At 36.5% G+C, this 25,310-nt stretch overlaps 2 protein-coding genes and 1 non-coding gene across 7 annotated transcripts in view; 2 read left to right on the plus strand and 1 right to left on the minus strand.

Moving 5' to 3' along the window:
• Positions 1–20,094, plus strand: part of LOC106405520 — a 33,759-nt gene extending 13,665 nt beyond the window's left edge. For 2 of the 4 annotated variants that reach the window (XM_048761097.1, XM_048761095.1), the window contains exon 3: positions 15,722–20,094. In XM_048761097.1, the coding sequence (XP_048617054.1) occupies positions 18,364–19,566 (1,203 nt within the window). In that variant the 5' untranslated portion in view covers positions 15,722–18,363 and the 3' untranslated portion in view covers positions 19,567–20,094. Of the gene's footprint in view, positions 1–14,969; positions 15,242–15,573 lie in introns of those variants that run through there. The other 2 variants (XM_048761096.1, XM_048761094.1) reach the window with 2 other exon arrangements.
• On the plus strand, positions 277–2,685 carry LOC111213381. Of its 2 annotated transcripts, none has more exons than XM_022715126.2 (2): positions 277–544; positions 889–2,685. In XM_022715126.2, exon 2 carries the CDS (start codon positions 936–938, stop codon positions 1,605–1,607), a length of 672 nt encoding a protein of 223 aa, XP_022570847.1. In that variant the 5' UTR covers positions 277–544; positions 889–935; the 3' UTR covers positions 1,608–2,685. Both variants share the same exon structure in this region, with proteins under 2 accessions (XP_022570847.1, XP_022570848.1).
• A 3,765-nt stretch (positions 20,095–23,859) lies between the features above and the next one.
• On the minus strand, positions 23,860–23,966 carry LOC125589374. The gene has a single exon (XR_007325565.1). It is a non-coding gene; the product is annotated as a small nucleolar RNA R71 (small nucleolar RNA).
• Between the last annotated feature and the right edge of the window lie 1,344 nt (positions 23,967–25,310).

A 25,310-nucleotide genomic window follows, 5' to 3' on the forward strand; every position in this document is an offset into this window, starting at 1 on the left:
CAATTTTTTTAATACAAAACCTAAATTAATAAGATAAATGTATTTTAAAGTATAACAAGGTTTAGTTAACTTTGATCCATCTTACTGATCATTCTATATATGATTTCCTTTAATAACAAATTGTGAGTTAAATTATATGAAATATTTTAGACACAAGGCAATCAATAAATTCAAACGAATTTAAATTTCTTACCAATTTAATAGTTTAAAATCGACTGTAGTATATATAAAAATAGTGGAATATTGCCATTGGTTGAATAAAAGTTAACTGAGAGTTCTAGGGTTTCGATGTTTCTACAATTTTGGGATCCTGGGATTATTGAGGAGGCGGGTAGATCTGAATCGGAGGTTCGAATTGGAAATGGGATTTTCCAAGATCGAAAGATTGAAGATGGAATATCGCGATTCTATTTAAAATTGGGATCGGAAGAGATGATCGAGGGTATAAGGAAAACGAAGATTTGGATTTGGCGACAACTAAGGAGTACGAGGATTTTAATTTTGATTTCGATCACCATCAAGATGAAATCGAATCAAGATGAAGGTATTATTTTTCTTTCCGTAAATTTGATCAATCTGAGATTTAGAGATACGGAGAGATTCCGAACAGAGGACTATAAGGAAAGTTGTAATGTGACAACACGAGAAAAAGGGGAATGGAGAAGGAGATTACGGTTAATGGGATTTTTAAGGGAGCTTGATTTGATTAACATGAATCAAAGAGGATATCGAGCAATTAAGGAAATTTGTGGGAGCCGTGGGATGCGAGTTTGGGATCAGTATAAAAGGAATATGGGGTCCTATACTTGGAACATATATTGTGCAACTTTCTCTTGTGCTTTTGATAAAGATCACAGCTTTATTGGTTTTCTTTTGGCAATGACACAGAGTCAGCTATTGGGTAATGTGGGAGAGGGGAAGAATGGAGAAGGAACATGAATCCAGAGGAACAGGAGATGGCTCTCATCTCGAACCTCCCGAAGATATGGAAATTGGAAGAGAGGGTCGTTGGCTCGGATCTGGGTTTTGGGAAGTTCCAGTTTGACTTCGACAAGGTGGAGGATTTGGAAGGAATTCTTAAGCTTCAACCTTTCCATTTCGATTACTGGATGTTGTCTTTGGCGCGTTGGCAACCTAAGAAGTCAATACTCTTCCCGTCAGAGATAACTTTCTGGGTTCGAATCATAGGAGTTCCGGGAGAATTCAAAACAGTACCCACTTTCGAGAGTATTGGGGATGCCTTAGGAAGGACGGTGGCAGTAGACTTGGATCACTCGCGTGTGCAAGTGGTGGTTGATGCTTTTAAGGAGCTTTGTTTCGAAACAACGGTTGACTTCACGGGTGGGGAGTTCTATGATGGTGAGGAAGCCCCGGTTTCGCTGCGGTACGAGAAGCTATTTGGCTATTGTCAGGTTTGTGGTTGTTTGTGCCACAAAGATGAACTCTGCCCCTTACATGTGAAGAACACTAATAAGAATCCAGAAAAGAAACATGAAGGAAGAGAAGGGAATGGTGCTTGGTATGATGGTGGGAAGTACGATGATCGCGCAAGAAGTTATAAAGGTGTAGTTATCAATGGAAATCAGGTTCAACAGAATAAAGAATGAGAGAGCCGGGAGTATTATAGCAAGGGCAAGGGTAAGATGGGGGAGGAAGCAGACTCTAAATGGACGAAGGTGGCAGAGAGAGGAAGTAAGAGAGCCTACACTAATAGTGGAACTCATAGAGGTGATGGGGAAGCTTTGCGGTACAGAACTGCGAGGAAAGAGGACTTTAGGTCTGGCGCCTCAAGTGGACAAACTCGACCATCTACAGGGCAGAATAGGGAGCAACAGCCTCAGCATGGTGCTCGTGATGTAGCTCGCGAGGAGGGTGAGATCAGACCCGTAGAAGAGTGTCGGAACACGCTACCTTCCCAGGCGTTTCAAGTTGAGCTGGCTAAAACTCAGGCTGAGGGAACGAAAGTCATTTTGGATCCTATTGATGTTGACCAAGGTCTGGCTGTGGTACATGATATGCAGGAGGATCAGGTTGGTTTAGAGCAGGAGGATCAGGTTCATTTAGAGGAGGAGGATGTTATGGATATGGATGAGATTAAGACTCATTTACTTGAGAATGGGATAGATATGGATGCAAAGGATTTCATGGAGAAGTTATCATAGGAGGAAATTGAGGAGGAGGGCAAGGAACAGGAAGATGAGAGTAACGCTCAAGACACAGATGAAGTGGTAGTTGTGGAGGATGTGCAAGGCAAGCTTGGAGGAGATGCAGTGAAGAAGCATGGCTTGCGCAAGAGGTTGTTCAAGTCTTCAAGCAGCACTGTGGGAAGCACAAAAATGAGAGTGTTTAATGCGCTTGCGTCCCCACGAAAGCGAGCTGCAGCAAAGCCAGGAGCACGACAGGGAGATACCGGTAAGCATGTGGAGAGTAAGGGTGTTTCCAACCCGAAAATTGGGAATCAGAGGGTCTGATTTTTGGATAGAGTCTTTTTTTTTTTGTGTGCACAAACTACTTCATTTAAATTAAGGGTTCGTTACAAAAGCTTTCAAGGTTTGCTTTGCCACCATATCAGCAGCCATTACAGAGCTTCTGTTTACCCAATGAAAAGAAACTGAACTAAAACATTCCGATAGAGCTCTAATATCCGAGAGGATTCCATGCAAATCTGAGATGTTTGAACCCTCTTGTATTGCTGTCACCAATATCTTCGAGTCCGATTCAAAGGAGATTTGCTTGTAATCCCATAAAAGTGCCTGCTCCATTGCTGTAAGCATAGCTAGACCCTCCGCCACGAGGGATAGAGTCTTTCTTCAAGAGTTTTTAAGCAGGCAGGGCCTGTCTTATGTTTCTTTTTGTCTCCTGGTTTTAATAAGCTCTACGAGCATTTGCATCTTTTTGGTTTCTAAAAGTAGTAAGAGGTTGGTCTTACTTGCGTTGTTATGGCTAGTGATAAGGTCTTTCTTTGAGGTTAAGAAATGGAATAATAAAATAATCTTGTGTTATGGGTTTGGTTGCTTAATTATGGTAATGTGCTTATGCTTGCGATTTGAGTATATATATGGCTGTGGGAGTCGAATATGGGATATTGGTATAGTAGGTATGGCAAGGAATAAGAGATATAGTAGTCTAAGGGTGGGAAGGAATAGTCTGGTGAGCTTGATAGGTTGCAGGAATCTTTTAATTCAGTGGTGGCATATCACGTTAGGAGATTGTGTTTTTCTTTTGTTGGCATTTGTGATTATGGATTATCCCATAGTTTCCGTTTGCTGTTGCTGGGGTAGAGTAAGCTCTATTTATATTATATATGTTCCATGCTCGGGGAAGTATTGGTGTATCAGATATGGTGCTGCAGATTTTTTTGTAAAGAATAGCTTGAGGGGTGTGGACTGGCCTTTTATATATGTCATGGTGCGAGAGGTTTTTGGGTTATTGGTATCATTAAACCAGGATCAGTCACAGTTACGATGGAAGGGATTATATTGTTATATATATGCGATGCGAGGCGATGGGTTTCTCCCACACCAAGGTGATAGTGGGGAATGGTATTTTGGTCAAATAAACTGGCTAGAAAAAGAAATTGGTAGCGATGATAGAGTGTTTTGCTCGAGGCATATAGTGTGTGACTTTGGTCGTATCCTAGATCGTATATTTTATTTAATTTATGGTATAGGTTTTGCATTAATATGGAGACTAAATGTTAAAAACCGTTTTGTCTTCGTGGCATCATTTTGGTTGTTTTTGGCATGGTTAAGATTACAAAGAAAGGAAGATATTTGGACAGTGGAAATAGGGTATCATTACACCCATCTAATCGGCTCTTCAGAGCACACAAACAACAATTTTTTTAAATGTGGATTCTGAGTTGGAATTGCCGAGGAATGGGAAGCAAGTGGACTTTAAGTTATTTGAGTGAGATAAGGTATAAACATAAACCGGATTTTTTGTTTTTAGCAGAAACAAAGCAGGATTCAGAGTTTGTTCAAAAATGGCAAGCTCATTTTGGATTTGATAATTTGGTCACCATAGACCCGGTGGGGAGAAGTGGAGGATTAGCGCTTTTCTATAATAATGAGTATCAGGTACAGGTTTTATATTCTAGTAACCGGATGATTGATGTGGAAGCGGAAGCTCTGGGCAAAAAGGTCTATCTTACCTTTGTATATGGAGATCCAGTTCAAAAATTGCGGGAACAAGTGTGGGAACGGTTAACTAGATATGGCTTGGCGCGAACTGACCCTTGGTTCATTATTGGTGATCTTAATGAGATTACTAGAAATCATGAAAAAGATGGAAGGTCTATAAGGAGTGCGGATTTTTTTATTCCTTTCAATAATATGATAAGAAATAGTGGTCTACTAGAATTCCCGGCTAAGGGGAATAAAATGTCATGGCAAGGGCGAAGAGGAAAAGGGAAAGGGGCAGTGATGGTTAGATGTCGCCTAGACCGGGCCCTAGCAAACGAAGAGTGGCATACTCTATTTCCATGTTCCTTTACAGAGTATCTTGGGTTGGTGGCTTCGGATCATCGCCCAGTGGTGGCTTATATAGAAGATAAAGTCCCCAGGAGGAAATGACAATTTCGGTTCGATAAGAGATGGATTGGACAAGCGGGTCTTCTGGAATCAATTACAATGGGCTGGATAGACCATAATGAAGAAAGAGCAGGAGGGGGCGCATAGAGTATAGTGGCAAAAATTAGTAATTGTCGTCATGAAATTGCTAAATGGCGGAAAAATAATCCACCTTATGGTAAGGAAAAAATAAATGAGTTACAACAAGCACTTGAAGAGATACAAACATATAATACCAAGACTCAAGAAGATATTCTGGAGGTTTCTAGGAAATTACAGGATGCATATAAGGATGAAGAAGAGTATTGGCATCAAAAAAGTAGGAACATGTGGTATTCATCTGGGGATCTTAATACAAAATTTTATCATGCTTTAACTAAGCAACGGAGGGTTCGTAATAGGATTGTTGGATTACATGATGATAATGGGAATTGGATTACAGAGGATAATGGAGTGGAAAAAGGTGGCAGTGGATTATTTTGAGGACCTATTTAGTATCACCTCTCCATCGGAATTTGATAGTTTCCTGACGGAGATTACACCGACCATCACCCCTCAGATGAATCAATGTTTGTTGAGGCTAGCAACGGAGGAGGAGGTTAAAGAGGCTCTATTTATGATGCACCCAGAAAAAGCGCCAGGTCCGGATGGCATGACATCACTATTCTTCCAACATTCTTGGCATGTTATTAAGAAAGATTTGGTAGAGATGGTGAATAATTTTCTGGTTTCGGGGGCAATGGATGCACGACTAAATATTACTAATATATGTATGATACCAAAAACGGAGAGACCTACAAAGATGACGGAATTGAGACCAATCAGTCTCTGTAATGTAGGATATAAAATCATTTCCAAGGTCTTGTGTCAGCGATTGAAAATCACTCTTCCTTTACTCATATCAGAGACTCAATCGGCTTTTGTGGCAGTAAGGTTGATTTCTGATAATATTCTTATCGCCCAGGAAATGTTTCATGGATTGCGGACTAATAAAGCATGCCAGAGAAACTATATGGCAATTAAAACAGATATGAGCAAAACATATGATAGAGTAGAATGAGATTTTATTGAGGCTTTATTGAAGAAAATGAGTTTTGATCTTCATTGGATTAAATTGATGATGAAATGCATTTCATCGGTTCAATATCGGGTTCTTATAAATGGTCAACTCCGTGGCCTCATTGTTCCACATAGAGGTCTACGTCAAGGAGATCCTTTATCGCCTTATTTATTTATTCTCTGCACTGAGGCTTTAATTGCAAACATAAAAAAGGCAGAGAGAGAGAAACAAATTACAGGAATGAAGGTAGCTAGAGCTTGCCCATCGATTTCTCATTTGCTTTTTGCGGATGATAGTCTCTTCTTTTGTAAAGCTCAAAAGGAAGAGTGTCAAACCATCCTTAGGATTTTAAAGGATTATGAGGCAGTCTCGGGCCAGCTAATAAATTTTGATAAATCTTCCATTCAATTTGGATATAAGATTGAAGAACCTGCCAGACAAGAATTAAGGGATATTTTGGGTATTCAGAATTTTGGAGGAATGGGATCATATCTTGGTCTTCCAGAAAATCTGGGGGGATCAAAGATTCAAGTTTTTAGTTTTGTTCAGGATCGTTTAAATAATTGAGTAAATGGGTGGACTTTCAAGTTTCTTACAAAAGGGGGAAAGGAAGTGATTATTAGGTCGGTGATCACGGCATTACCAAATCATTCGATGTCCTGTTATCGATTACCTAAAGCAACGGTGAAAAAACTGACAAGTGCGGTATCACAATTTTGGTGGAGCCCAGGGAGAAGCACAAGAGGGATGCACTGGAAATCATGGGACAAGGTATATGCAGATAAGGAGGAAGGTGGCTTAGGTTTTAAAGATATCACTGATTTCAACACAGCGATGCTTGGTAAACAGTTATGGCGTCTGATAGAGAAGCCAAATAATTTATTTTCTCGAGTCTTCAAAGGTCGGTATTATAGGAATGCTTCACCCTTGGAACCGATTCGCTCATATTCTCCGTCATATGGCTGGCGGAGTATTGTTTCTGCTAGATCTCCGGTTAGCAAAGGACTAATCAAAAGGGTGGGATCAGGATCTTCTATATCAGTATGGAATGACCCTTGGCTCCCAACCACTCGCCCGAGACCAGCTAATAAAAATCAACACAATCTATACCCCCATCTTACAGTAGAGTCCCTCATTGACTCTACCTCGCGTACTTGGAATTTAGAGGTAATTCGGGCTTTGGTGGATTCTCAGGATGCGAAACTTATAGAAAGTATTCCACTAAGTAGGAATCAGAGGGTGGATAGAGATGGATGACAATTTACAAAAAATGGAAAATATACGGTTAAATCAGGATATCAGGTAGAACGGATTTATCCAGACAAAGAAAGACCACCATTACTGATTGGTCCCACAGTTGATGTTTTGAAGGCTTACTGCTGGAAAATACGGTGCCCACCAAAGCTAAAACATTTTCTATGGCAATTAGTGACAGGATGCATAGCAGTTCGGAAGAATTTACAGGCAAGGGGATTTAAGGGGATATTTGTTGTACCCGATGTGGAGCTCCTGAGGAATCGATAAATCATGTATTTTTTGAATGTCCTCCAGCTCTCCAGGTTTGGGCTCTTTCGAAGATACCATCAAACCCAGTCTATTTTCCAACAAGTTCCCTATTCGCAAATATGGATCATCTATTCTGGAGAGTTCTCCCGCAGATGGAGGATCACCAGTTTGCATGGATTCTATGGTATATTTGGAAAGTTAGGAATAATAAAGTTTCCAGCAACTTGGATATAGATCCTATGGATACGATTAAATTGGCGGAAACAGAATCAACATTATGGACTGAGGCACAAGTAGTAAATGACCAGAGGACGCCAACACCAAGAATAGATATGGTATTGCCGCCGATCCCAGGAAGATGGTGTTTTACGGATGGCTCGTGGAAGGAGGGTGCTAGGTTTTCAGGACAAGGTTGGCTTAGTACTTTGGAAGGTTTTGATGGATTGCTGGGGGCGAGGAATGTAAGGGCTAGTCTTTCGCCTCTTCATGCGGAGATGGAAGCACTTTTATAGGCAATGGAATGCATGAGGAACTTACGTCAATTTCAGGTTACGTTTGCAACAGATTGTTCTCAATTGGCGAAGATGGTTTGAGAACCAGAAGAATGACCAGCTTTTGCAACTTATTTGGAAGATATCAAGACCCTGAAAGAGAGTTTCACTCGATCGGAGATCATCTATGTACCACAGAGGCAAAATTCAAAGGCGGATAGTCTAGCACGCAGTGCAAGAAAACAACCGTCTTTAGTCGTTCACATGGATGCAGATCACCCGGTTTGGTTCACAGAGTCAATATGAGTCTGTATTGTTGATGACAAAAAAAAAACAATTTATATTCAAATGTTATGGCAATTTTTTTAATTTAATTTAAACTTAAACAAATACGCCCGGGAAAAGCTCCTAGTCAATACACAATACTAAAAGGCAAATATAAACCATCTAGAGATGTCGACGTCGGATTGAAAAATCAGCCAATTAAATTCGTCTTTACTGCCATGTCATCTGGGGGCCAGTCAACAAAGAAACCCTAGGACTCACTCATCGACTTCGTCTTCTCTGTTTTCTCTTCATCACAACTCCGTTACAGAGTCTCATCTGCTCTCAATCAATGGTGTTGTTCAATACACTTTTCATGGATTTGTTTCGCCTCCCTCTCTTTCTCCTTCTTTATAAACCACTTCGTATTTACTTGCTTCTTTTCAATCCCGAAAACTCCTCTGAAAAAGTTCAAACAATGACGATGAAACCAACCTCAAATGAATTTTTATCAGTAAAAGCAGATGGATCGCTGGTTGTGCGGCTGTGCGATTGTTTGCGCGAAAATATTGATTTTCTTTCCTGCGTTTGCTGATTCCTGGCACAATTCATTTTCATCCTTAGGATGAGTCCCCTGTTCGTTTTATCAACGCTGCGACAAGCCGCGGCAGCTCAAAATCATCTCTTCAGTTGCGGCAAACACGTGACTCGCCGATTTGTAGGCCGTTCGTTGTAGATCCACCATTGAAGTGTGTCTCTTCAGATTCGGGAATCTTGGAATGTGAAGAAATCCAGTGAATTTATGGAAAATTAATTCCGGTAAGCAAACACATGACCACCTTCCAATTTCATGAAGATTTTATGCTTTACAATTCATAGAAAAGTAGTCTACTTTTGTTTCTTTCACTTTTCATTTCATCTGTTTGAAACCTAGAATACATGCCTAGACAGGCCATGTCTGAACTCTTTCATTCTTCTCTCTTCCATGGATCTGTTTCTTAAAATTATAGCACTTCATTACTGAGCTTGGAAGCTGTCTGTTCTTCTGTAGACGCCACGCCGTCAATGGTTTACGGTTTCTGAGAAAAGGGACCCTTTTCAATAAAGCATAAATCTTTGCTAATATTGTCAAATCAATTGATGAATGGTTATAAAGGTATAGTTTTTATTTTTGTTGTTATTGCAGTTACTTTGTCGAAGACAAAAAGAAAGGAAGGGAGGGAGCACAAGGAGAGTGTTGTTAATTGAAACAGAGAGGCTGTCAAGAAATATAATTCTGAATATGCTTTCTCTTTTGAAAACATGAGAAATATCAAATTCAAGGAGTTCAGACAACAATATAGGCACAATGGAAGGTCGGTTTCTTTGTTGTTGTTTTTTTAACTATGAATAAATGGGTGTTGCTTGAATGTAATTGAGATTAATATATGTACATTAAGTCTTTGATTTGTAGTTTGGTTCTTATTGGTTCAGGCTCAAACAAAGTGATGCAGGTTGTCTTGGTCATTCTGCTTCTGATGAAATCCGTCATGCCATCTTTAGAGCCTCAAGGTTGTGTACTATGTTTCTTAAAGTTGTATTATACTTGGTCTAAACTGTTGTCTGATGCGTTTTTGCATATGTTTTGGAATGTTTTTGAAGCTGCTTTATGGTGATGCTGGACTTCTTATTGCAGATATGCCAAATGAAGAGGTTGAAAAGGTATCATCTCTCTCCCGCAGTCCTCTTTTTTACAAAGCAACAGTGAAGGACTTATGCTGTATCCATCTCTCTCTTGGCTTTCCCGTATCTTCAAAATTCTTCTTTTGGTTATTATCACAGTTTATTTAACGCGATGACTTATTTAACGCTTCTGAAAGTTCAGAATTTTCAAGGACTAGAAGCACTGCAGTAGAAACGGCTTGTGAGTAAAACTATTGCAAGCTTGACTGTGTTTATCTTCATTACTGATTAACTCTATTTTGGTACAAATGATTGATCAGGTTGAGTATTGCAGGTTGGCTTTTCCTGATACTACTTCTGGAACACACTTCTATTTTGACAATGAATGTCTCACCGGCCAGAGTTTTCTGCAGCGTAAGAGATTCCATACTAACTGTTGTTTATGAAATCTGATACACCCTGTTCTCCAAAGACGGTTTAATTTTTTTTAGTAGTTTACCTGGATCTGATGATGGTTAGAGCTTCACATCTTCCAAGTATGGAGATGTGCAAAAAATTGAAACAGTTACTCTTGCTGAACTGAACAATTACGTACTGAACTCTCCACCGCAGGTTCGTCCACTTAGTTCGTTTTATAGCTATATGTTTTGATTCTCTGAAATCATCAAGACAGTCCGGTGGACCCAACAGCACAAGCTCCTCAAACTTCTGCTCCCAAGAAAGTTCTGATGCCCAAGAAGACCCATTGCATTTAAGAGATCCAACGCAGGAGTTTATGAGTTATAAACAGAGGTTGCGGTCCCATTAGCTATCTAGAATTTTAAGTATGAGTCCAATAATAAAGTAGTACTTTCCGTTCTCACCGAACCCAGCGTAATCTGGTTATTTTCTTATTACGGTTTAGTTTTGGTTTCAAATTTTTTGTTTCAATGGTATCAATTTTTTTTACAGCCGAAGGTATCAATCTTAAGACTTTAAAATGAAGATAAGTGTACCTCATGTTGTAAGATGAATTATTAAACAGCACAATTAACAGACAGATTAGAATGACCCTATTTAGTTTTACCAGTGTGACTTGATTCATAAATTGAATTTAAACTCCTGTTGAGTTGCACAGAAAACTATCATCCACGCATTGGCATCTTACATCAAGCAAAGCCTGCGCAATTGTACATCGTCAATCGTAAACATTGAAACCATGTCTAGATTTAATTTTCAATACCTCAATACACTTGGGAATGCAGAGCTGAACTGACATAGCAGATTTCTTGAGATCAACGTATCTATCTCCAAACATAAGTTAAGAGTTTTGTGGAAAAATGTTTTATTACTTTCCACATGACTTCCGATCATTACAAGGTTTATTAAGAACTTTTTTTTGAGGCTATAAGCATTTAATGGTGTCTACATATGATTTAAAATAACTAATTAAAAAAAAAGTTAAATTTCTTAAAATAATACCATTTTACAAAAAGGTTTTCAATCAAAAATATCCTAACATTTGAGTTTAGAGTTTAGTATTCAAGGGGTGAGGTTGAATTTATAAACTTTTATAAATAATTCTTAAATATTTAGTTTCTTATTGTCTAACAAAAAACTATTTAAAGTCCATTAAATTTCATAAAATATTATTGTGATATTAAATTAAAATTAAAGTATTATATTTATTAATATTACAATTATTAAAATTAAACTCATACTTGATTTTTTTGATTTTACAATGATGAACTTAAAAGCCATGTATGTACAAAAGTGAACAATAAATATATAAAATCATATATCCATTATGAGTCTTTGCAGAAAAAAATCAAAACTAAACAAAACAACAATTAGTTCCCCACAAATTAACATAGTTTAAATATATTTAAAACCACAAAAAATTAAATCTGTGAATTAAATAAAAAACTTAATCAATGTAAAAATTTGAAAATAGTGGTAAAAATAGTTAGAATTAAAATTAAGCAACATATGAAAAACTGATTAATAGTTGTATCAATTCCTTATTGAAAATTAATTATTTATACATATTATCTATCAAAAATATACACTCCCTAAAATAACCACAACCAACAAACAAAATAATGAATAGCGCACCAATCTATAGATTATATCAACATCATTCACTCATAAACTCTATAAAATATAACATTTTGTAACAAAACACCAAAATTCAAAAAACTAACACAGACAAACATAAAATATAACCATTAAAATCATGAACTATTTTATAGAAAAACAAAAAATCATGAATACTACATCCAACCATAGTTAAATAATATCACATATCGATTCATAAAAAATATATAAATAACATTTTATTTTAATAAACAAAAAATATCCAAAAATAATTAAAAGACCTTTGATAAGAAACGACAGTTAATCAACCAATTACTATTTTGTCCTAACAGATATGTCACACTTTATACGAAAAGATGATACCAGTATAAGAAAAACAACCAATCATAAGTTAACAATTAAAAATAATAAATAAATATAAAAATGAACTAAATACTATATGATGACAAAAATAACTAAATATCATATTAATATAATTTAGAATATATTTTATATATTTCTAATTCATTTTACTTTACAAATTCTTAAAATCTGATTTAATAGATTCAATGATACACAATCAAACATATTAAAATGGTTGTAGATATTCCAGAATTCAAAAACTGATTTCACATTAGCAACTTAATCTATAATATTGTTTTAATGCATTATTTGAGAATTGTGTTCTTCCTATTCATTCATTTACGATATAATTATGTCTTTTTCAAATAAGATAATCTAAACAGCCAACAAAATAACAAAAAAATGCAAATTAGTTATACAAAATTTTAAATATAATATAGTATAAAATGCAATAGTTCAAATACACATAAAATGATAAATTTTCAATAAATAATCCGGGTGTAACCCGGTGAGAATCTCTAGTATCTATAATTTGTCTCCACTAAAATGAAATTATAAAATCCGGCCATCCTGGAAATTGAGTGATGCTAATATAATAGAATAAACTTTGCCTAAAACTACCAAAACTCCAAGACCCATAAATAAACCTAAGTCTTCGATGGCTTCAATTCTAACACAAACCACACAAACCATAAATAGTTTTCACCAAGGGCTTTATCCATATGGGGAAACACAAGAACGAGAAGGAGGAGAAAGAGAAGCATGGAAGATACTTTAGAAGATGTCATCTTAGTATTGTCTCTTAATTTACTGATGAGTGATGATCAGTATGACTCATTCGTGAAGATGTCATCTGTCGATAGAGAAAGTGGCAAAAAGAAAATTTTTAATGAAAGGAATGAGAAGATGTTTTGATAAGACATTCTGTATTTTATAAATGATATTTTCAAGTAGTTATAAATATTATTTAATAGTAATAAATAAACAGAATATAATTGCAAAAGATTATTTGATAGTAATGTTTTGTTTAAGAATATTTATAATTAGTTTTAAAAAAGGAGGATTACTATTAAATAATATTTATAATTACTTTTTAAAATAATTGTTTTTGTTATCATGAACACAAGTCAAAATCTTAAATATATAATTTTCATTGTGTGACAATCATGTTAATTAATAACTTTTAATACTAAAATTTATATAATATGATATATGGATTATCACTAAAAAGATAATTTGTTTTTATCCAGTGTTTGAATTTTAATTTTTTCGTTTGTAATAATTTTACATTTAAAAACTATACACCTTTTTTTGTTGACCATGACATTTCAAAAATGATGATTAAAAAAATGTTGAAATTTGAATTTTGGTTGTTCAATTCTGACAACAAAACTAGCAATGAAAACATATAGAAAGATGAATGACACAATTAGCGTGCAACTTTTCTCACTTTGAAAACATAGCTTGAATCGTCATCTTTGGTATTTCAGCATCAACACCATGGAACCCCCGATAAACACTTCTGTTTACTAATATCTTCACGAGGCCACCATCAAGATCGTGGATCATTAATGCGGGTTTCAACGATCATTCAAATTGCTCTAAACCGCTTCAAACCACTCTAAACCTCATAAATTCAAAAGCTGACTCCAATTAGCGTTTGCGATTGCGGGCAATTGCAGGAGGGTAATTTTTTTTTTAACAATATATATAAAAAAGTAAAAATATTTAATAAAAATTTTAAAATTGAAATTATGAAAATACTAAATATATCTAATATATTTAATTAATATTATAAAATTTTATAATAAAAATAATTTCAATAATTTTTTTAAATTAAAATTATAACTTTCTAAATATAAATTTTATATTTATTATAATTTTATGATTTTTGATATTTTTACAATTATATTAAATATAAATATTGTTAACTTATTTTTTTGACTGTTACCGCATTTGATAGTTAACCAGTCATAAACCTACTGTAAAGATACCAATTTTTAACCACATTACCAGCCGTATAAATCTTTTAAAACCGTTAGAAACCACAACCGTCTGCATCTGGAAACTCTCGCAACCCCAACCGCTTCGTTTGAACCAGTGAGACCCTAAGTCCTTTTTCAAAGAAAAAAGGATCGTGGAGCACCGCATTTTGAGACTCCCACCTCTATGCATTAAAGAAGACCTATTCTTCCATTGTCTTAACTAAGGATGGGCAAAAAAAAAAAAAACCGAACCGAGTTAAACCGGACCAATCGAACCCAAACCGATTCAAACCGAACCAAAGTCTATTTCAAACCGAACCAAAGTCTATTTCAAACCATTCGGTTGAATATTTTCCCAACCAGAATGGTTTAACCGAACCGAACCGAGAAACCAATGTGTTTTTATAATTATTTAAATTAAAAATATTAGTACTACCAATATACTAAAATTCTAATGCTAAACAACATATTTTCCATTTTTTATTGATTACCGTATATGATGATATTTACCACGAGTCTTGTGACCGACTGTTGGTGTATGAATCTGGTCTCCTCCGTCATGAAGATCAAACTACCCATTTGGTTTAAAGGCCTTGACAGACGACGTGTCTTGACTTTGCCGAGATCGTGTCCTTGTTAAACATAGGCGAGTTTTGAGCATCTTACAAACACATCGTTTATGATATTGCTAAAGTTTAAGCCAAGGCAAAAGCTTATTATTACCAAAAAAGGAGTGTTAATCTTTAACGTCTAATTTTACAAACTCAGTAGTATTATATAGTCAAGCAAATTAATTTGGGTTATTCACTAGTCAATTAAAAATCTAAGATATTGAAATTCTAATTTAATAATTTATCTATAATATATATGAGTGAAATGAAATATGATAAAATCCTGGAATAATATCTATTATTTATCTATAGTATCTGCTCCACTAAAATAAAATGATAATATCCTGCCATCCTGGAAATTGATTGATGCAAATATAATAGAATAAACTTTGCCTAAAACTACCAAAACTTCAAGACCCATAAGTGAAATCTAAGTCTTCGATGGCTTCTACTCTAACACAAACCACACAAACCATAAATAGTTTCCACCTCTTCATTCTATATAAGCATACGAATGAGTCATACTGATCATCATTCATTAGTAAATTAAGATACAATACTAAGATGGCATCTTCTAAAGTATCTTCCATGCTTCTCTTTCTCCTCCTTCTCGTTCTTGTGTTTCCCCATATGGATAAAGCCCTTGGTGAAAAAAGACAGCTCCACGAACTTAGTTAGTCTTTTTGTCTTTAAATATATAAAGTCATAGCTATTTACTCTATTATTTTGATCTATTTAGAAATGTTTTGAACTTTTTTTTTCTTTAATTTAGCTTGGTTTTAGTTCACAACTAACTATATCACATTAATTTTTATAAACAGAAGATAAACCATTGTAGTTTTGTTTCCTGTCTTGTTTCGTTCAGACCGAAGTTTATTGTGATAGATGACAAAATAAAACAATATATATCTATTTAAGTTGGGATTATGCGAATTGATAGACAAATGTCCACTTTACCAAAACTTGGCGTTGTAGTAATTAATTCGTTAAGTGGTTTTGGTGTAGAAGGCACAGAGCATCCCGATCAACTGATGACGGTTGGAAGGAGCCTTCTCTTTCGCATCCCTCCATGCCCACCGTCCTTATGTAAGCCTCGTCCGATAAGAATTCCTCCCCGACTTCGTACACCTCCACCCCCTCCACGGCATTGAAGGTTTCCAAAAGGCAAAAACACATGGATCCCAAAATATTTGGATGAAAATATATTTTCGTAATTCCTCACTATAAATGTAATTCTGAAATTTTCTTTCAAAATAAAAAGATCATGCCACTCGGGATGATGGTATGATGATATGTTGTTGTAAGTTTTAAGCTATTGTATGATGGTATATTTGTTGATATTATTCAACGTAAATAAATATAGTTTATGGATTTGTGTCGATAGAGAAACTGGAAAGAAAGAAAATTTTTAAAAGAAAGAAATGAGAAGATGTTTGATACGACATTCTATATTTTACAAATGATATTTTCAAGTAATTATAAATATTATTCAATAGTAATATACTAATATATAAACAAAATATAATTGCAAAAAAATTTGATAGTAATTTTTCTTTTACTAATATTTATAATTATTTTTTAAAAGAAGCCTTACTATTAAATAATATTTATGATTATTTTTTTTTAAAAAAAAATTTTGACGAAAAATCCCGTTTTGTGGTATTGACGTGAAATCACAGTTTTACGGTTTTAGCGGGAAATCTCAATTTTACGGTTTCAGCGGGAAATCTCAGTTTTACGGTTTTGGCGGGAAATCTAAATTTTGCGGTTTTGGCGGAAAATCTCGTTTTTGCGGTTTTGGCGGAAAACCTCATTTTTGCAGTTTTGACAAAAAATCTCATTTTAACGGTTTTGGCGGGAAATCTCCTTTTTGCGGTTTTAATGAGAAATCATGTTTTTGTGGTTTTGGCAGAAAATCTCATTTTGCGGTTTTGGCGAGAAACCACATTTTGTGGTTTTGTCGAGAAATCATGTTTTGTGGTTTTGGCGGGAAATCTTGTTTTTGTGGTTTTGACAAAAAAATCATGTTTTGTTGTTTTGGCAGGAATTCTCGTTTTTGCGGTTTTGGCAAAAAATCATGTTTTGTGGTTTTGGCTAGAAATCTTGTTTTTGCAGTTTTAGTGAGAACTCACGTTTTTACGGTTTTTGGCGAAAAATCTTGTTTTTGCGGTTTTAGCAAGAAATCAAGTTTTTGCGGTTTTTGACAAGAAAACTAAATTTTACGGAAAACTCAGTTTTACGGGTTTAGCTAGAAATCTCGTTCTATGGTTTTAGCAAAGAATTTTATTTTTGCAGTTTTGACAAAAAAAAACTCAATTTTCAAATTTTCTAAGTAAAAATCATTTTTGAAGTTTTAACCATAGATTAATCTTTTTTGTTTACAAAAGTTTTTTTTTATCTAAAAGGGGTAACCCCGTAAAAACCCTGTACTTCATTGACCCAACCCTAAACATGCCTAACACTACAAGAAAACGTGGGAGTAACGACTATGATTTACGACTACAAATGTGTAGTCGTAATTTACCTTCGACTTTACGACTAAGTTACGACTACCGGAAAGTTCGTCGTAACTTAGACGTAACCTTGCTACTAAAAGTTTTCGTCGCAAATTGGTCGTAAATTAACTTCGTGTTTACGACTACACTTTCAAGTAGTCGTAAAGTAGTCGTAAATGTGCTACTAATAAACATCGAAAATCTACCATCTGATTAACGACCAATTTACGAGGAATGCAGTTGCACATTGGTGGTTAAGTTATTATCGGATGTAAATTCGTTGTAACATCGTTACCCACCAAAATTGAAATTTCCCTATAAATATGATCTTCTCCCTCATTCTTAAGATGCACAAAAAAAAACGAGAAAGAGTAAAAAAAAAGCCTAGAAATATCTATGAGCTTCGGAGTTGGATGTATGCGCATAAAGATTCAAGCGGAAGAGTAACAAAAGAATTTCTCAACGGAGCAGAGATGTTCATGTACCACGCCGGACAGACATCTCTCACACTAGAAACGGATAAAATGTTCTGTCTCTGTCGTAAATGCAACAATAGCAAGTTTGCTGCTAGTGAAACGGTTTGGAAACATATAGTAAATTGAGGATTTACTCCACATTACTATATCTGGTTTAACCACGGAGAAGCTGATAATATGAATGAAGCTAGTAGTAGTAATCAGGTTGAAAATGTTCGTAACAGAGAGGAACCACATTTACCTTCTGAAAGTTGTAACCTTCAAGAGGATCATATGGTAGATCATGATAGGATGCATGATATGGTTACAGATGCATTTCGTGAAACAATATCAGTAATAGAGGAGGTAGAAAATGTAGAGGGGCCTAATTTGGATGCAAAAAGATTTTATGAAATGCTAGCAGCAGCTAATGAGCCAATTTATGATGGTTGTAGAGAAGGTCTTTCTAAATTATCATTGGCAGCTAGGATGATGAATATCAAAACTGATCATAACTTACCTGAAGTTTGTATGGATGCATGGGCTGAGTTGTTTAAAGAGTATTTGATTGAAGATAATCAGTGTGCTGAGTCTTATTATGAGATTCAGAAACTGGTTCATAGCTTTGGTTTACCTTCGGAGATGATTGATGTGTGTATAGACAACTGTATGATATACTGGAGAGAAAATGCAGAATTGTTAGAGTGTAAATTTTGCAAGAAGCCACGATATAAACCGCAAGGACGTGGACGGAATAGGGTGCCGTACCAGCGGATGTGGTACTTACCTATCAAGGATAGACTGAAGAGATTATATCAATCTGAAAAGACGGCAGCAACGAGGAGATGGCATGCAGAACATACTGCAAGATCAATCATCCCTCTGATGCAAAAGCATGGAAACACTTGAATTCGGTGTACCCTGATTTAGCAAGCAACCCCCGCAACTTTTATCTTGGGCTCTGCACAGATGGCTTTAGTCCATTTGGAATGTCTGGAAGACAATATTCGCTTTGGCCAGTCTTCTTAACGCCATACAACCTTCCACCAGAGATGTGTATGGGAAAGGAATTGCTTTTCACGAGTATATTGATTCCTGGGCCAAAGCATCTGAAGAGGTCCCTTGATGTTTTTCTACATCCTTTGATAGAAGAATTGAAGGAATTATGGTCAACAGGCGTGCAGACATATGATTGTTCAACGAGAACAAACTTTACAATGCGAGCAGTTCTTTTGTGGACCATTAGTGACTTTCCTGCATACATGATGTTGTCAGGTTGGACGACGCATGGAAGGCTATCTTGTCCTTATTGTATGGGAAGCACAGACGCATTTCAGCTGAAAAATGGCAGGAAGACGTCCTGGTTTTACTGTCATCGGAGATTTCTTCCCATTAACCATCCGTACCGAAGGAACAAGAAATTGTTTTGGTCAAAAAGGGTTGTACGAGACACCGCTCCGCCATATTTATCTAAAGAGGAAATCGAGAAGGATATTGATTACTATGGTGCACAAGACACAGTCAAGAAAGGGGGTAATTGGCATACAACTGCAAATATGTCTGCTGGTTACGGGACACAGCATAATTGGCACAAGAAGTGTATATTTTGGGAACTTCCATATTGGAAAAATCTACTTCTACGCCACAATCTTGATGTGATGCATATAGAGAAGAACTTCTTTGACAACATCATCAATACATTGTTGAACGTCCCCGGGAAGACAAAAGATAACAAGAACTCAAGGTTGGATTTGTCTGCATTATGTTCTAGGATTGAGCTGCATATTAGAAACGATGGGAAAATTCCGGTTTCCATTTTCAGATTATCAGCAGAAGAAAAAGCAGCGTTGTTCAAGTGGATGACATCAGATGTGAAGTTTTCTGATGGATATGTTTCAAATCTATCAAGATGTGTTTATCAGCAGGGGCAGAAGTTTTCAGGGATGAAGAGCCATGACTGTCATGTGTTTATGCAACGACTTCTACCATTTGCATTTGCGGAGTTGCTTCCAAAAAATGTTCACGAGGCACTTGCATGTAACAAATAAAGCTATTATTACTTCTTGTTGGAAAAAAACTTATGAAATGTATTTTACGTTGGCTTGTACATTTGCAGGCATAGGAAATTTTTTCAGAGATCTTAGCGCACGCACCTTAACTGTAGATGTCATCAGACAACTTGATGAGAATATCCCGATCTTGATGTGCAACTTGGAGAAAATTTTTCCTCTGTCATTTTTTTACGTCATGGAACATTTAGTTGTCCATCTTCCGTACGAGGCATTGCTTCGTGGACCTGTTCATATCGGATGAATTATCCTTACGAGCGAGCCATGAAATATTTGAAAGGGAAAGCCAAAAATCTGGCTAGGGTGGAAGGTTCAATAGTTGCTGGGAGTTTGAATGAGGAAACATCTCACTTCACGTCGTACTACTTTGGGTCCCAAGTCCGAACATGGAAAACGACTACGAGAAGATATGATGATGGTGTTGTTATGCCGACATATATTGTTGAAGATGTTTCAGACATATTCTGTCAGATTGGACGTCTAAGTGGGAAATTGAAAGAAGTTTGGTGGTGGAGTGAAGATGATGCTCACAGTGCCCACGCATATATACTTCTTAACTGCGAGGAGATTGAGACATTTGAAAGGTAATTAAAATTAATTTGGCCGTTACATATTTTTACCACACACATATATATATAGTACTCTTTAATGATATATATATATATATATATTAGCATAAAACAGTGATTTCGTTGCCCAAGTCGAAGAAGCTATACCAGGGATATCAACCAATGATCTCAACAAAAGGAAAGACCAACATTTTGTGAAGTGGTTGAAAACACAGGTATACACATCACAATATAATATTTAAGATTGATTATGAAGTTATATATTTATATATATATGTTGATGATCCAGGTTGATTATGATGATCCATTCTATCCTCAATGGTTTCATGAAATGATACAAGGTCCGATCGCTAAGGTCACCACAGCATCTATGTATTTCACCCGAGGCTACACTTTTCACACTTACGGATATGGAAGTCAGCGAGCAACAATGAACTATGGAGTATGTGTGAAACGTGAAACTGATTTCTATGGAATCTTACAAGAGATCATCGAAGTGGAGTTCTCCGGCCTGGTGAAGCTGAAATGCGTTCTCTTCAAATGTGACTGGTTTGACCCCACCGTCAATAGAGGTGTTCGGTATGGCAAGTTTGGAGTTGTTGATATAAATATTACACGGAGGTACAACAAATTTGAACCCTACATATTGGCATCTCAAGCAGACCAAGTTTGTTTTATTCCATATCTGAGGATTAGACAATCTGGAATATCTTGGTTAGCCGTTATAAAAGATACACCTCTGGGTCGAGTCTTGGCTGATGAACAACCGCCTTTACAAGAAGATACCGTAAATGAAGTAGAAGTACCAGAGCAAGCTACAAATGATATCTTACTTGTTGATCCATACAACCAGGGATATGAAGAACTTCCAGACGATGCAACAGACGAAGCCCACGAAGATGAATTTGAAGAAAACGATGAAATGGATGATGTTTCTGATGATGAGTGATCGAGTTTCTATTGTATTATTGAACTCTTTGTATTACAAATAATATTTATATAACTTATCCGATCATGTTTGTTCAATTAGGATGTTTGAGGTTTGTGGTTTGGGGTTTGGAAGTGTATAACTTATGATGTTTATGATTTGGGGTTTGAGGTTTCGGTTTTAGGGTTAAAAAAAATCAAAGCTAATTAGTCGTAAACTACGACTCCGTTACGACTAGTTAGTTTAGGTTTGGAATTAGTTTAGGATGGAATTAGATTAGGATGGAGTTAGATTATGATCAAATTAGAATACGTTTAGATTATTTTTATATAATAAATTTGAATTGTTTATAACCATCTATTTTTCGAGTTTTTTTTTCTTCAGATTGACGATATTGCTATGGCCAGCGGTAGACAGAGACTTAGGAACCTTACGCCTAAAAACTCTTATGCGAGTAATGATATCTTGCATATTTCTATTGTTTTATCCATTCATCCATATGCATTTTGATCATATAGATTAGGATTTAGCCATGTTTAGGTTGCATTTTGCATACATGAGTCCTTATCAGGTATTGGAGTACCACATGGAGTTCTTGGAGACACTTGGAGGCATTTGGAGCTCAAAAAGGAGTGTTTAGAGTGGTCATTGGGCGAGCAAGGCATGGGAGCGACCAGTCCGGAGCGACACCACCAAGTCGCTCTGATCACCAGTCTGGAGCGACCTCACTAGAGCGACAGGAAAGAGTCGCTCGCGTATTGATCACCCAGAGACAACGGATCCGGAGCGACCTCTCGCAGCGACACAGCGAGGTCGCTCCCGAATCATGGAATTTCAGAGAGTGAAAGATGAACACGGATGAAAGCCTTAAAGATCTTTTCTGAAGCTCAAAATTTGTGGAGACACTGGAAATTGAGTTAGCTTTCCAATGGAAGTGGTTTCAAGTCATTTGGAGATGTATTGGATAAGTTATAATCGATTTACTACAGGTGTATCAACCCTTACCGGGGACCACTGGAAAGTTGATGGGATTAACCAACTTCCCACTTTCTTCCACCCACTTTTCCTTTGCACGATTTTTCCTACTTTTCTGTATAATATTTGCTTTCTTTTTATCCAAAGAGTGGGCAAGAAACATGAGTATTGTACTGGGTAATAAAGAAAAACTTGTCAAAAAACTCTCTCTCTTTGAAATATCATTGTTCTTAGTGTTCTTGAGCTGTTCTTCAATTGTTCATCATCTGTTCTTGAGTTCTAATTTCGTTTTGCTTGTTTAATCCTTGTTTATCTTTATTCTCTGTTGTATCTACTTGAATATGCTTCAATCTATTATGAGATTAAGTGTTTTCATGAAGATTAGTGAGTAGTTTCCTTAAGAATTCATGGGTTAGGGAGATTAGAGTAACTTAGTGAAGATCTATGGTGTTATTGTATTAGATCCTTGTATGAACTTGCTTGTTGAGTATTTTTAATGCTTGTTTAGTCTTGATCACTCTAAACCTGATTTCTAAACACTTCTCATCAGACATGATTAGATGAAGTGTTTGAATCAACTCAACTAAGCTCTAGTGAGATTAGCCAAGGACACTTGATGTTAAAATTGCTAGATAGTTATTGAACTTGAACTTAAAGATTGCTTGATTGAATTAAGCCAAAGACATTTGATGTTTAATGATTTCTAAGCAAATGGGCATTTACCTAGACATAGGACTTGTCTAAGATTGTGTTTAGACTTAAGAGATTATTTTGATTGAAAGCTTGTCACCTAGATTGGATCTTAGTTACTTGAAGTCAATTCCCAATACCCATGGATTCACTTGTCTAAATTGATTAAAACCTTGTTGTATTGCTCTGTTTGCTATTGTTACTTGTCACACACTCACAACTATTGAATCTGCTTAGCTTAAGAAATGACTTGTATTCTCACTGATTCACATCACTAGGACTGGTTCGACATTCACCCCCCTACACTACAACATTTGCAATAGGCAGAAAAACCTATTATCAAATTGGCGCCGTTGCCAATCCTAGTCTGATTGTGACATTGCGTTTGAGTCTTTGCTTGAGACTGAGTTTTACTTTGTTTTTAAGTTACTAATTATCTATCTTCATATATATTTGGATGACAGGTGCATGAACTTGAGAAGCAAAGGATCAACAAATCTTGCACCAAGAGTGGACAACATCAAAGCCTTAGAAAGAGAGTTGGGAAGACAGAGAAGAGAAAGAGAAAAGCAAGCCCACTTACATAGATTGGGGCTTGAGATGGAGAGAAACCCGAATCAACCGGAAGGTGTCTATGAAGTTGATGATCATAGACAAAATGTCCAAGAAGTTCCTCCTGGAGCTGCTCAAGAGGGCAATGGTCAAGGAGCTGCCAACCTTCGACCTAGACAACCACAACGCCAAGCTAGGGCCATCGGTACATATGATCAACCTAACATAAATGGGAATAGGTTGGGCATTAGGGGACCGCCAGTTGCCAACAACAATTTCGAGATCAAGTCCAGCCTCATCAACATGATTGAAAACAACAAGTACCATGGACTTGCCTTGGAAGACCCACTAGATCACCTTGACAGATTTGATAAATACTGTGGCTTGTCAAAAACAAATGGAGTTTCAGAGGATGCTTTCAAGCTCAGATTGTTTCCCTTCTCTTTGGGAGACAAGGCTCACACTTGGGAGAAAAACATCTCAAGTGATACTATCACAACTTGGGATGAATGCAAGAAGGCCTTCCTCAACAAGTTCTTCTCTGCTACAAGGACTGCAAACCTTAGAAATCAGATCTCTGGTTTTCAACAAAAAGGACTTGAAGGATTTTCAGAGGCATGGGAGAGATTCAGAACCTACTTGTCTCAATGTCCCCACCATGGCTTCAACAATGAGAGCTTGCTAAGCACTTTCTACAGAGGAGTCTTGCCTAAATTCAAAAGCCAGCTTGACACTGCAAGCAATGGAAACTACTTGGGGAGGACTGTCGAAGATGCATTAGAACTCTTGGAGAACATGGCACAGAGTGATTCTGTCTACAATGATGAATATGACAGAAGAGACAGAAGTGGGGGAGGAGAAGATATGACCACAAAAAGAGAACTGAAAGCAATACAAGAAAAGATTGACATGCTACTATCAGAAAAGAACAAGAAGGAGGAGTTACATATGGTTTCTGAAGCTGATGGAGTAGAATGCCAAGAAGATATGTACTATGTCAATGCTCAGGGTACATGGTACAAGAAGGAACATGACTATCAAAACCAGAACAACTACCAACAGAAACCCTTCTACAACAACCAACAGAAGCCATTCAACAACTACCAGCCAAAACCATTCTACAACAATCAGCCTAAGCCATTCTACAACAACAACCAAGGTGGTTACCAACCAAAACAGAACTTCCCTCCTGGATTCTCACCAAAACCAAATCAACCTGCACAAGAACAAGCTGGATCATCAACACAACCTCCACAAGAGAGTAGTACTGAAGCGATGCTAAAACAATTATTGGAGGGACAAGCAAGAAGTGAGAAACAATTAGGGTATGAGCTGAAAAATCTACACAACAAGATTGATGGGAATTACCATGATCTAAACAACAAGTTCAAAAACTTGGAGAACCAGTTTGTCTCTATGACAGCCAGCTCAAGTCGCCAACAAGGTACACTACCTGGAAAGCCTGAACAAAACCCAAAGGAGACAATGAAGGCAATCACCCTAAGGAGTGGAAGAGAGTTGCCTCCTAAAGTTCTCATTAAGGATAATGAGAAACAAGGTGGGGAGGTGGTCATCAATGTAGATGATGATGTGGTGATTGTGGATGAGAAAACTAATGAGGAAATATTGGAGAAGATAGTTGAAGCTAAGGGCAAGAGAAAGATTGGAGAGGAGAAATTTGAGAACAAAAATGAGGAGGTTACATCAACAAAGGAGAAATTGTTCACTCCTCCTCCCTATGAGCCAAAACTTCCCTTTCCTGGAAGATTCAAAAAGCAACTCCTAGAGAAATACAAAGCCTTGTTTGACAAGCAAATGAGTGAAGTTCAGCTCACCATGCCCATAATTGATGCATTTATGCTGGTTCCACAATACAGCAAGTTCTTGAAAGATGCTGTAGAACAAAAGAAGAAAGAGATGGAAGGGATGGTGATTCTTACTCACGAGTGCAGTGCCATTATTCAGAGAATGACTGTCCCAAGGAAGCTAGAAGACCCTGGTAGTTTCAC

This window comes from Brassica napus, chromosome C6, assembly GCF_020379485.1.
Source record: "Brassica napus cultivar Da-Ae chromosome C6, Da-Ae, whole genome shotgun sequence".
Taxonomy (NCBI): Eukaryota; Viridiplantae; Streptophyta; class Magnoliopsida; order Brassicales; family Brassicaceae; genus Brassica; species Brassica napus.